This window comes from Fusarium tjaetaba, assembly GCF_013396195.1.
Source record: "Fusarium tjaetaba strain NRRL 66243 chromosome Unknown NRRL66243_c0000026, whole genome shotgun sequence".
Lineage (NCBI taxonomy): Eukaryota > Fungi > Ascomycota > Sordariomycetes > Hypocreales > Nectriaceae > Fusarium > Fusarium tjaetaba.
In genome coordinates, this window is record NW_023501222.1 from 252,520 (window position 1) to 264,642 (window position 12,123).

The 12,123-nt window shown below is 48.9% G+C and overlaps 5 protein-coding genes across 5 annotated transcripts; 1 reads left to right on the forward strand and 4 right to left on the reverse strand.

The window, feature by feature from the left end:
- Positions 1–68: 68 nt before the first annotated feature.
- Positions 69–1,034, reverse strand: FTJAE_1435 (phytanoyl dioxygenase family; the record flags this gene model as incomplete). Its single annotated transcript, XM_037347524.1, has 2 exons — positions 69–503; positions 549–1,034. The coding sequence occupies 2 exons, from the start codon at positions 1,032–1,034 to the stop codon at positions 69–71; spliced, it is 921 nt and encodes a 306-aa protein (XP_037211520.1).
- A 511-nt stretch (positions 1,035–1,545) lies between these two features.
- On the reverse strand, positions 1,546–1,877 carry FTJAE_1436 (pre-mrna splicing factor; the record flags this gene model as incomplete). The annotated part of the gene is made up of 2 exons (XM_037347525.1): positions 1,546–1,728; positions 1,779–1,877. The coding sequence occupies 2 exons, from the start codon at positions 1,875–1,877 to the stop codon at positions 1,546–1,548; spliced, it is 282 nt and encodes a 93-aa protein (XP_037211521.1).
- A 1,073-nt stretch (positions 1,878–2,950) lies between these two features.
- On the reverse strand, positions 2,951–4,309 carry FTJAE_1437 (uncharacterized protein; the record flags this gene model as incomplete). The annotated part of the gene is made up of 1 exon (XM_037347526.1): positions 2,951–4,309. The coding sequence occupies one exon, from the start codon at positions 4,307–4,309 to the stop codon at positions 2,951–2,953; it is 1,359 nt and encodes a 452-aa protein (XP_037211522.1).
- Positions 4,310–7,227: 2,918 nt separating this feature from the next.
- FTJAE_1438 (sarcolemmal membrane-associated) lies at positions 7,228–9,461 on the forward strand (the record flags this gene model as incomplete). The annotated part of the gene is made up of 5 exons (XM_037347527.1): positions 7,228–7,255; positions 7,323–7,531; positions 7,586–7,770; positions 7,817–8,304; positions 8,353–9,461. The coding sequence occupies 5 exons, from the start codon at positions 7,228–7,230 to the stop codon at positions 9,459–9,461; spliced, it is 2,019 nt and encodes a 672-aa protein (XP_037211523.1).
- Positions 9,462–9,809: 348 nt separating this feature from the next.
- On the reverse strand, positions 9,810–11,934 carry FTJAE_1439 (uncharacterized protein; the record flags this gene model as incomplete). Its single annotated transcript, XM_037347528.1, has 2 exons — positions 9,810–11,708; positions 11,752–11,934. 2 exons carry the CDS (start codon positions 11,932–11,934, stop codon positions 9,810–9,812), a joined length of 2,082 nt encoding a protein of 693 aa, XP_037211524.1.
- Positions 11,935–12,123: the final 189 nt, after the last annotated feature.

Below are 12,123 nucleotides of genomic sequence, written 5' to 3' on the forward strand. Positions count from 1 at the left end.
TGTGGACGAAAAAGGGGCTCTGATGAGCGTTGCAATAGTATATGTTATTTAGAGATTATTGTACTCATTTAAGCATACAACTTGGTGAACCCCTCGTTTGGTGGTTGAAGCCAATTCTTATCATCATAGTCCCTGTCTTGTCCTTCAATGATATGGAACGTGTAAATAATTCGTCCCTTCTGACTGGTATTCCTCTCACTCTTATGCAACAGGTTGCCGTGAATGAGCACTAGATCGCCAGCCTTGACTTCTCCAGGGACATACTCATGTGGTCCGTCTGGCGCTGCTTGTCCATCGCTTGCTGCTGCAGGGAACCTTGGACCGTCATTATCCACCATCTCTGTACCAACATTGCCTGCCTTGCGAACGAGTCTTTTCTCAACGGGTGCCCAGAGATGTGAACCGGGCAGGAAACTTAGACAACCATTCTCGAGCGTGGCATCCTCAAGTGCGTACCAGAAACCAACAGCCGATGGCGGGTTGGTGTACAAGAAAGTGCTATCCTGGTGGATGTTAGTCAATCATAAAGCAGCATCAGCTTGACATACTTGGTGCGGAGGGACAGCGCCTCCTATTTCTGGTTGCTTGCAGATAACCATGCTCTGCAGACATCGAGGGTCTTTGAAGCCAAGGCTACGTGCCACAGCAGGTGGGCTGACCTTGCTCGTATCGTGGTCCAGAAGACGAGCAAACGGAGGGGATAGAGCGTGCAAGTAATGACCGATTTTGTTAACAGCACGAGCCTTGGGTTTGGTGAGTTTTCCATCATCATCAAAGGCGTCTTCCTCGAAGAAGAACCGGATCTTGTCGCCTGAAGTCAGGAAGTAGTCGTCACCAACATGGTCACGTTTCTCGCCGGTTGAGAAACGTGTGAGAGGGTGATCATCTAGGGAGAAATTCTCGAGAAGATTGTGGGTTTCGTCGAGTAGAGATTTGATAGTTGAGCTGGAGAGGGCGCCAGGGAGAATGAGGTAGCCGTCGCGATTGAAGGTTTCCAGCTGATCTGGTGAGAGTCCTGGGATATCAGTAGTCATGGTGTCTTTGCTTCGAAGAGTTTAGTAGTCCTTAGGTATAACTTGAGGTGATTTGTCTTTATCTGAACCGAGGTTGTGTGAGATAAGTTCATGTTGATAAAGAGTCAAAGGTGGGGAGCTACATACCCCGCCTGCATCACCACATGCCTCATACGGCTATACTAACTACAACACACACAGCAGCTGTGTCACCAAGAGAAGGATTGTAAGCTGACTTGATTGTAGACTCTGACAGTTCGGGGTCAACTACTGACGGACGCAGTTACTTGTGATGATTATAGGTCATGGTTCAGTCACTTCTAATAAGCGAAATAATCTATCGATTTACTAAATCTACGTATTTCAAGGTAGCTACAGCAGAGCCCCTTGTATTAGTCTAGATCAGCACCTTGAAATGTACCAGACATCCAACACCAGAGACTCTTTACTTAAAACAAAACACCTGTCCATGAGAACACCAGACGAGAAAAGATGCAACCAACAAACACAAGCATTAGTTATTCTAGACTTCCTAAGCATCGAGAGGATCCGACAAAAAATCGTATCCCTCCTCGGGAGGAAGAAGGTATGCGGAGAAAGCAATACCAGTGGCAGTCAGAAGGCAAATAACTGCCGCGGTGGTGCTGAGATAGAACGACGTATCGAGCGACCATCCAGGAATATTAAACTGATCATCATGATCATAAAGATACGCCTAGCATAGATTAGTTTGCATCCAAATACTTCCGTAGCAGGCCAACTCACCACGATAGAAATGGCCACAAACTCCATAATAGAAATAAAGGTTAACATGCCAGCGGCAAAAGGCCATCCAGTCTCGCGCTTGTATTTCCCACCGCACATGATGACAACAAAGGTCACCAAGCCGCCCAAACATAACAGCGTAGCAAATGATGCTAGAAACCCAACGGTCCTCCACATGGAACAGAAGTATCGTTCACCTCCTTGACAGAGATCTTTGGGAGGGAATGGTCGACAGTAGGGATCATCAAGCGTTGAACAGCTCTTGTGTAAGCCGATATGTCTCTCGACTATCTCGCCGGTGGCCGAAGTAACAGAGTATGTTACCCAGTTGGGGAGCCATATCGGGATTACTATCATGACCGTCGCTATTGTTTGTCAACTTGAGATGAACTAGAACCGGTCGCATACGTCATTGCAGGCGCGTGCTGTGGACAGAAAGTCGGAAAACGTACCAGCTACAAAAGCCGCCAGGGCCGAAGTGTATACTGAGACTCGCGTCATGGTGTATATTGCAGTTTAATATCGAGAATAAATGAATTAGATTGAGGTTATGTGGTAGACAGAAGAAGAAAGAAATGTCGATGCCTTGTGGTGGCCTGCCTTAAAAACAGCCCAGTTCATGTGCCAGCCAGGATAAGTGCTACAGCTTATGAGTGGTTGATGCCAAGTTTCATTAATGGGCTTGGCGGGGATTGAATTGTGGCTTAGTTTGCGATGCAACCAAAGATAAGCGACCAATAGAATATCACGATGCATACGTTATAAGTTATTGAGAAGATCTGAACCATGTCTCATCGGAGAAACAAGCCTCAAGATTCATGCGACGGCTTTAAGCCCAAAACGCTAAATTGTTCCTATACCTCTTCTTTTGCGAGAAGTTTACAACACTCAAATCACCAAGCAAGCACGTGGCCAATAACTTTCAAGACGCTGTATTGATAGAGATGAAGGGCAAAGCAAACCCATCAGATATCGCCGCTTGAAAGAATGCGACAGAAAAGCACTTTAACACAACCATCCATTCGTCTATTCCGACAAGATCGTCAAAGACCGACCAAGAACGTATGCCCTTCTGGAACCCTCCATGTAATAATCCCCCAGGTATAAAATCTGTGTCAAAACGCCTGCAAAACACCCAAACCTCGAATCCCAATTCAATGTAGTTAGTCGTCTTATTTCTTAGGGGATTTCTTTGCAACTGGTCCCTGGTCGCTAAAGTCGGCGTCACTTAGACACTCAGCAACGACAGGGTTGTCAAAAATGTGCTTTTGTAGGTGCCCTCCAAAAAGAAGTCTCATCATGTCGATTCTGGAAGAGAGCGACCACGAATCGATCACGGCGACGTAGTTGCCGAGGCGGAGTTTGTGACGGTATCCAAATTCAATGACACCATCCTCATTGGGCTTGGAGGTTTGGCGCTTATCGCCTTTTTGAGGTGTATAGCCAGCTGACGAATATCCTGGTCCAACACCCTTTTCGAGTGAGGTGATAGCACTCATCAAGCTATCTCGAAGGTCTCGGCGATCCTTCTTTGAAACTGATTTGGAGCTCTGCTTGGCGAGCTCTGACATGCGACCTGTGAGCTTCTCTGGGTTGACGGGAAGATCCCAGGATTCTCCTGTCTCCTCCTCGTGGTTGCGCGCCGCTTCAAAAATGAGTGCGATGCAGGCAGCGGCCTGAGCTTGAACACCAACATCGACGCTGTCAAGCTGCTCGTAAAACCCATCCAAAGCCATGGTGGCGGCATATGAAAAGTCGTCCACATGGCTAGCAACAAAGGCCCAACCTCGAAGAGCAGCCGCAACAATGAATCCATTGTCATAGGAATCGATGTTGTCTCCATCAGACTCAACTATGGCGTATAGGTAGTCGAGCAACTCGAGGGCCTCCGTCTCGCCACCGCCGCCATAAAGTACAGTAAAGCACAATGCGTAAATGCCAAAAGCCTTGCATTCCTCATCGTCGTCGTCGGCAATTATCTGCTTGAGAGTTCCTTCGGCATGCTCGTAAACGTTGGCGTCCTCTGAGGAACTAAGAGTCAGAAGATACGCCTGAAGGTAAAGTAGTCGCTCTCTAGCTTCTATGCCGCGATTAGCGCCACGAATGAAAAGCTCTGCGAGTTCGTTGGCCGAATCATCAAGCCACTCGTGGGTGGCAGGGGCGAACCGATGTCGCAAAACCTTAATGTAGAGTTCCAGGAGTTGAGTTCGCGCATCGCTATTGTTGTGCTTGCGATCCTGAAGTTCCTCCATAAACTGCTTGGCGTCGAATGTGTTGGTGCCGTCTTCGTTGGTGTCGACTAGAGAGCTTCCGGAAGCAATGCTCATGGTATCGTCGTATTCGAAGTCATCTTCACTCTCGTCAGAAGCAGCCCGGCTTGGGGCTGCGGAATGCGCGGGTGACGTAAGAAGCGAAGCGAAAGGAGAGCCTCGAGGAGTCAAACCAGCGGAAGCACGGCCTGACTTGATGGCTTTCTTGGATGTAGTCTTTCCGTCGCCTTTGAGGGCCTTGACTCGAGCGTGGTTCATCATTTTGCCGAAGTCTCGGTTAAGTCCAAAAGTGGTGTTGTAAATGCGAATGTGCAAAAAGGATGGAGGTTAATCGACGAGGAAAACTTGCAGAATTTGAATGTAGGCAAGTTTATAACGATCAAATGATCAAAAGCTGTGCAGCAAGTGATCCTCGTCTAGTTGAAAATTCTGTCACTTGGGTATAGTTTTGGGTCTGGATCGACTGATGTGTGTGTAGTAGGCGGAGGTTCGTGTTACTTTATAGGCGTATCGAGGCATAAAGTCCATGAGGAAGTTCGCGTGACAATAGGAAGATTCGGAGATAGGTGTTAGCAAGATGGTTGCACCTGAATTTGAGTAAAGTAAGGAGAGAAAAGAGAAGGAAGTGGACGAACGGCGATAAATATTTGTTTAAAGCCAGTAAGAACCGGGTTGTGGCGTGGCACCAGGAGTATGAGCAGCCCTGTGGACAGTGGAACAGTCTGAGTGGAACATGGATCAGGCGCCGCTGAGAAATTCCAGCACTGTTAGTGGCAAATCGTTAGCCGTGAAGCTTAAAGTGCCTTGAACACAGGTGCAAGCCAACGGTTAAGGGGTTTGTGACTCAGAGGCTTGGATATTATTATCAAATGCATGCTAGATGCTTCTGGGTACTACTGTCATCTGAGGAATCTCATGCATTCTTGTCATTTAGTTCATGAGGTTCGAAGTATATATCACATGTTTGTTCCAATACTTCAAATGACAGCATAGTGGGTAACCTCCCCAAAAAAGGGACAAGGAATGGATGCTAACGTCCCACTCCCGCTTAACTATTCTCCACTTGAATGACCCTTGTCTCGGTCAGCGTCATCGATCATCTAACTCGCTTAGTCCCTTGCTGATATGTCTTAATCAGAGTGTTGTCTTGGTGCCTCAGCAATGTCGAATCACGCTTTGAGTCCAAACTTCTGAACATGATTTCGCAACTCAAGAATAACTTTGGGTATGAGAAGTGGTATGATGAGAGAATTCAGCTAGGCGAGCTCCCTCCGCAGTCAAATGTGGTTAGGAAAAGCGAATGTGAAACCGAACAAACAAGAAGCCAACCGGAGAGCTTCGCGTTTGATGTTAGTAAGCGCCAATCACTTGAGATGCTAATACCCGTGTCAGTATTCATTGCCTGGTAGGGTTAGGCAGCACCGGCTTGTTGGCTTGAGTTAAACGGACAAGATCCCATAAACCGAGGCTTGACTGACCTCGTGTGAGATGTAATAGTCAGGGCTATATCGTAATAGGTCTGCATATTCGTCAGATAGAATTCATACTGTTATAAACAAAGTATCACAGACGAGAGAGATACTGATCGGAATACATTGTGCAACTACTGCTTACTTGGCTGGCTGAACCACGTAGAGTCCATGCGAACCATCCAAAGATGCCCTGGGCTCCTTGCCTGCCTCTCGTTTACGAGCACCTGGCAACTGAAGTCCTAGCTTCCCGCAAAAGTGCAATCGTACCCCTCACCATATTAGAAACATCCAATAATACGGCCCAGACTTTCGCATTTATTGATGTTTTCTTCAGGAGGGTTGAAACAAAACCAAGCTGACATTTATGCGTTGGAAGCCAACTCACACCCGCCATATCAACCACTCCTGATAGCGCTGGTGCCAATGAAAAGATTACCACCTGACGCCATGTTGCTACTTATTTAGGGAGTCAGATAAAATGCTAGTCACTGTGCCAGCTCAACCACTTGCATGAACATGATACGAGTACCTTCATCACAATATTCGGGTACCGCCGGTTTGACTGCTTGCAGATACCCGATAAAGAAAACGAACACTCACGGGTGAGGAGGATGGTCCCAAAATCAAGTAGTCTAAAGACCTAATAACATACACTGTAAACATTTGACAGGGTCTCCGTGACTTGGGATGACGGCCCCAAGTTTTCTGGCCTCCCCCTAGAATGATAAGGCCTTAGGGTCGGGTGCCCAAGCTGAAGGGGTCAGCAAAGCAGCGCGCAGTCTACACAGTTCAACATTGAAATCTTGCACTATTTATCATTTATCAATGACCTCTTCACTCAAGCCATCTTCCCCTCGGTCCGATTTTCCGGCTTTGGGCTGGGTTTTGTTCGATTTACGAGCTTCTTCGGGGGCTGGTAGCTTTGCTTCGAGGAAAACAATAGTTGATTAAGTTGGTGAAGTGATCATTGTCTCCCCTATCACGACAGCCACTTCAATACTCAGGTCCAGGGTGTTTCGGCAGTGTACAGTGCGACCCACTTGAAACAGCTGCCGCCATTAACACCAACCTAAGAGCACTAGATCCAAGCTAGACCCTGAAACTGATAATACAGTACTGCCAACATCAGCTGTGATACCTTGCTCTTGCTAGAAGATACCCAAAGCGACTTGAAGAAATTTTATATCCTTCCGGGTTTTATTGTGAGCAACTTGCTCACGATCACCAACCAGGTAATCACAAAACTGAAGTGAAGATTCCGGCGGGGTTCCTCCATTCACCCCGCGAAGTGGGGCAGCAGAGCAAGGCCACTGCCGTAACAGGCAGACGGGACAGGTGACAGCGTAGGCCCACAGCCCACAATGCAGGCAGCGATAAGCCCCGCCACTTATCGGAGCTAAGGTACTCGCAATGCCTGCATTCACCTTCCGGGCTTCCCAACACCATTCACCTTTCATCTGTGTTGCCTTTAACTTTTATCTTTCAGCCTTTCTCTCGAACCAAAAGGGTAGGCCTCTCTCGCAGGCTTGCTCTTACTTCCTTCATCAACTCTCACAAACTATTTGGAGTCTGCGCTTGGCCTGCTGACATCCATTCACAGGAGTGGGTCCAGGACAAGTATATGAGCACCGCACACCAAGAGTATCACCACACACTATCATCTTCACCCAAGAGCTCGTAATTTGTCCTTATCAACAAGCCATCAAAATGGCGGTACCCGAGTACCGTGACGAAGGTAAGGCAATATCCAAACACCAGAATAAACATACTCCCGGAACCTTGATGGTGACTGACATTCCTAGTTTCCATCACACTCTCGATAACCGACCCGCCGCCCGGCTTCTCATTTCCAACTCGTCGCATCTTTCTCAGCAAGAAGAATGCGACCATCGAAATCGGCCGAACTTCCAGAAGAAATGGAGCTTTTGAAGCTGCCAAGAGCAATGCTTGGTTCGATTCACCAGTCATGTCTCGAAAGCATGCACTCTTCACCCTTGACGCCGACAAACAGGTAAGGTTTATGGAGGCAAACTCTCCAGTAACTTTGTGTTAACTGTTTCCATAGAAACTTTATGTCAAGGACACGGGTTCTCTCCATGGAACCTATAAAAACGACGTCCGCCTCGAGACGAATGTGAACCATGAAGTGATCAGTGGTGACAAGCTCAAGTTTGGTACTCTCATTGAACGACCCCAGGACAAACACTACCCTTGCGCTATGCTAGTCCGTCAGACATACGGCTCCATCAAGTATGTCATCCTTCAATATCTCCTGTCCTTTTGCTGATTATCCTAGCCCCGAACTGCGCGGCAATAGCTTCCGCGTTCCTGAGGATAGCGACATCGAATCTATAATCAGTGACGAAGACCAAGTGAACAATAGCTACGAGATGTTGCGCACCAACAAGTTTGTCCCTGGTAGAGTGACTACTTCATCGTTTGGTCATGGTTCGATCGACTTGACAATGGATGATCAATATCCTCTTTCCAATGTTAGGAACGGAACTGAGATTTTTGACAACTGTCCCCATATTCAAGAGATACCTCTCCCCAAGCTGCCAGAACCTGTTTCTGTCATGGGCCACGAGTTCTCCGACCTTGAGGAAGAGCCTGAAGAAGCGGAAAACGACTTGTCACCAAACTCGATGGACACAGACGACTCTTATGGGGGCATCTCTGAAGATTGCCAGAGCGTCGACTATGCAATGTCATCCGCTGCAGAGGACTCTGTTGTCGATGAAGAAGAAGACTTTGAAGAGCATGACGAGTTTGAAGAAGAGCAAGGTATGTTCATGGGATACAGTGCTCTGGACCATTTTGACCATTTTCTAGTCCACACTCAGGAACCTGCCCCTCAAGCCAACGGTCATATTGAAGAGGCTACTCTCATGGCATCTGTAATGAGCGAGAACCCCGAAAAGACCCCTGCGCAGCCCTTGGTCAACCCTTCGAGCACCCAGACCCCGGATGCTTCTCAAAAACTTAATAGTGCCAACCTCACCCAGTTGGACAAAAGCCACTATACATGGAAATCAGACCTTGCTCCAATGATGCCGATTAATGGCACGTCGTCCTTGAAGCTTCCCCCAATTTCAGAAGCAGTCTTCGACAAATACAACCATGAGACGATCACACACTCTACCGCCGAGGTTGTCGGCAGAAAGCATGGGAAGTACGAGTTCTTTGCTGCTAGAGAAGCCAACGCTCTAGCTGCCCTTGCCCAACCCCGAGCTCGACCCATAAGCCCTGTCCATCAGGCACAAGTCCAGGAACGTTATCGGGCAGTGGTGGAAAACAAAATCCCCGGGCACTCAGAAGATGAACTCCAGTCGCCCGCAGATGAGACTCAACCTCGCGCTTCCGATTTGGTATCTTCTGGTATTAGATATCTGGCAACGCCCCCTGAGCACATCGATACCACCGTACTATCTGTGGAGCCAGAGTTGGACGACTCATCCGCCTGGGCTTTCCAAGAGAGCAAGAAGTCATCTGGTGTCGAAGTCACAACCGAGACAACTGAGAAGGTGGTGGCCCAAGAGACTGATACCGATGTTGTCGAAGACGGTGATGCCCAGCCAGCTGAAGCTTTGGAAGCAACTGGACTAGCCAAACCAGTCGAAGCCGTGGAGCCAGCGAAACCGGTCGAAGCCGTGGCAGCTGAACCTGTGAAGACTCAAGTAACAGAGTCCACTGCAACCAAGAGAAAGGCCGATGAAATTTCTCAGCTTACCCCTGAAGAAGAACAAATGTCTGACGACTGCCAATCTCGCCCACAGGTGCACCGCCAAGAGGTGCAGCCAAGTGCAAGGCCTCGCCACATTGCAGCCTTGGGAATCCCACCAAGCAAACGTCTTCGTCGTATGGCAGAAGCAGTTGGGTATGTCGCCCTTGGAGGAGCTGCTGTCATGTCGGTGCTTATTGCTACGGCGCCTGCTCTGTGATTTACAGACAGTACACGCCAGTGACTTATGAAACTTTATTGGAGTTTAAGATCCGGAACCAAGGACAGGGAGTCGGTTGTTTACTTTAGTCTATCTTTTGCTTTTCCACTTGCTGGCTTGAGGAACCAAAGGCATGTCAGGGGGTATTTTAGTCGTATTCATATGAATCTACAAGTTTCCTTCCACAACTAGCAAGCAGACTGTCTCGTGTGAAGTATGATAAATGTCATTCATCAGAAATGTATTAAACTTGATCCCTTCTCGGGTTACCGCTTCTCTGCACCAAACGCCAGACCAAATTGCCCAAGCAAGCTTTCCAGGATTCCGCCCGTCATTGACAAATTCTCATTACTGTACGCTTCCATTCATCAAGCTTTCAAGTTCCCAAGGACTTAACGTACTTCTACGTCGCGATGCACTCTTGCTCATTCGACGTTCACGGCGTCGTTTTTCAGGCTTCAGCTGATCATCAGCCGGTACTGGGTCCCTCTTTACAGGGTCGACATTCTCAAAATCATTTCTCTTTTCGGTTTCGGTTGTCGATTCGGTAGCCTTGTCAGGCTGAGATGAAGTCATGGTTGGTTTCTTGACTCCACGAGTTCCACGGGCAGCTCGAAGCTTGGCGCGAACACGAGCAGCATCAGCCTCGCGCTCTGAAGCGGCCAGTTTGGCGGCAATAGTCGCCATAGTGAGAGGACTTTGCTGAGGAGCGGGATCGATGTTTCGTGGGAGGGGGAGACGTGATGCTGTTCGACGAGGGGAGCGGTTGGGTGATGTTTGATTCTCGCTTTGGTCGTCGCTGCTGCGGTGGGAGCTTTGGTGTCGGGGGGTAGACATCTTCATCTCGTTAACCTGAGGAGCAGTTTCCGGTGACTTGACGAGGAGGACTTCGTCGAGTGAAGAAGAAGAAGACGACACGCGGTCGCGAGGTTCTTGATCATATCTAAGAGGAATAGAGCCTCCTTCTGCAGCAAGGTCCCATGTGTTTTCCTCCACAATAGTGGTGAAGTCTCCCTTGCCATGTTTGCGTGGTTGAGAGCCTCGGTTTCCGGCTGATGCAGAATCTTTCAAGGGGCTGAGCTGGGGAGGCTCTGGTAGTGGCGATGAGTCTTGGTCTGGGTGGTAAAGGGGAGCTGCTGTGGACTGTTGAAGGATTTGCACATTAGGCTCCTCAACGTCATAGTCGTCGATTGGTATGTTTTCGTCGTAATCGGATTCGATGTCACTTTCTCGGTCAACTTCATCCTCAGGCTCTGACTCTGGGACGAGTTGTACACGAGGGGAGCAGCGTGAAGGGCATGGCGAGTCGATAACATCCATCTCATCCTCGGGCTCCTCAGCAACCGCAGAAAGTCTGAGAGCAGATGCGTGCCTTGTCTCCTCTACATCTCGTACCCTTACCGGACTAAGACGCAGTCCCATCTGAAGCTCTTCGTCGCAAATTGGCCGTCCATTAGCGGCCATGCGCTTCCGCCAGCCATCGATCAGGTGAACCGCCTCTGTCCAGCGACTTTCCATCTTGACCCAACCATCCTTGAGGCGGCTGATTTCCTCTTCTCGAACCATTACCTCCTCGATTGGCACGAACGAGGGGTTCGTTAGGATAGTTCGCATGTGTTCCAGCACAGAGTCCAGCTCCGAAGCCATATCCTGCCACCCTTGCTGCTGAATAACAAGGTTATCCTGGTTCTCGTTGTTCCACCCACTCATGTCCCGCAGCTGCTGCATCGTCTTGCGCATTACGGAAAGAATAGCTTCGTTTTCTTCACTCAGATTCTGAGCCAGGTTGGCCAAGAATGCATTGGTTTCGTTGCGCAGATCATAATCATCTGCCGCTGTGGTGCCTCCGCGACCTGTCGACTTTTCCTCGCCAACATCGCCTGTGACGAGGATTGTGGTTATGCCGGGGTTTGCTCGGGATCCTCGCGCACGTCCAGCTTCGGCGAGCTGTTTCTTCAAGGTATCTATTTGGCGGTCTCGTCTACGGACGTCTGTTGCGCATGCAGCTCGTGCCTGGGCGACCAGTCCTTTCGTGCGGGCGACTTCTTCCTTTAAACCGCGTATGGCGGCGTCTGCCGACTTCATTTGTGTTTTGAGAGCAGCCTCTGAAGCTTCTGCAATGTCCAGCTTCCTCTTGGCCTCGGTGTGTTTCTCTGTGAGTCGCGCAATGTCGTTGGTGTGTTTGAGGTTATCGGCGCGTAGGGTGCGCATGGTGGTTGAGAGGGATTCGCGATGTTCTGCATCACGCTGTGACTGTTAGTTGTATCGAGACACATGAGAGCTAACGTACATCTCTTCGGAGTATTAGATCGTTGAGGACGCTCACGATCCGTCCCATGGTAGCTCCAGCTTCATCGCCATTGAAGGCCGCGCCGGCGAAATCAATACTCTGGCCATCACGAAGCAAACCTCTAGATAGAAGCTGATTGTTGATATACAGCGATGCTGTACGAAGATTATCGGTATCGATCATTGTGATAGGTGAGCGAGTCCAAAGTTGATACACATATCCTCGAATCTTGAAGAGATTGACTTTTTCTCATCAATTTCCTGCGCAAAGGTACTAGTACTATCTCTCCTGTATAAGTGTACAAGCTTGTGGTCCCTTTAATTGTTTTGGTGGGGAGAGCTGGTTGCTATGTGGGGGAGCAAAGTAAACAAT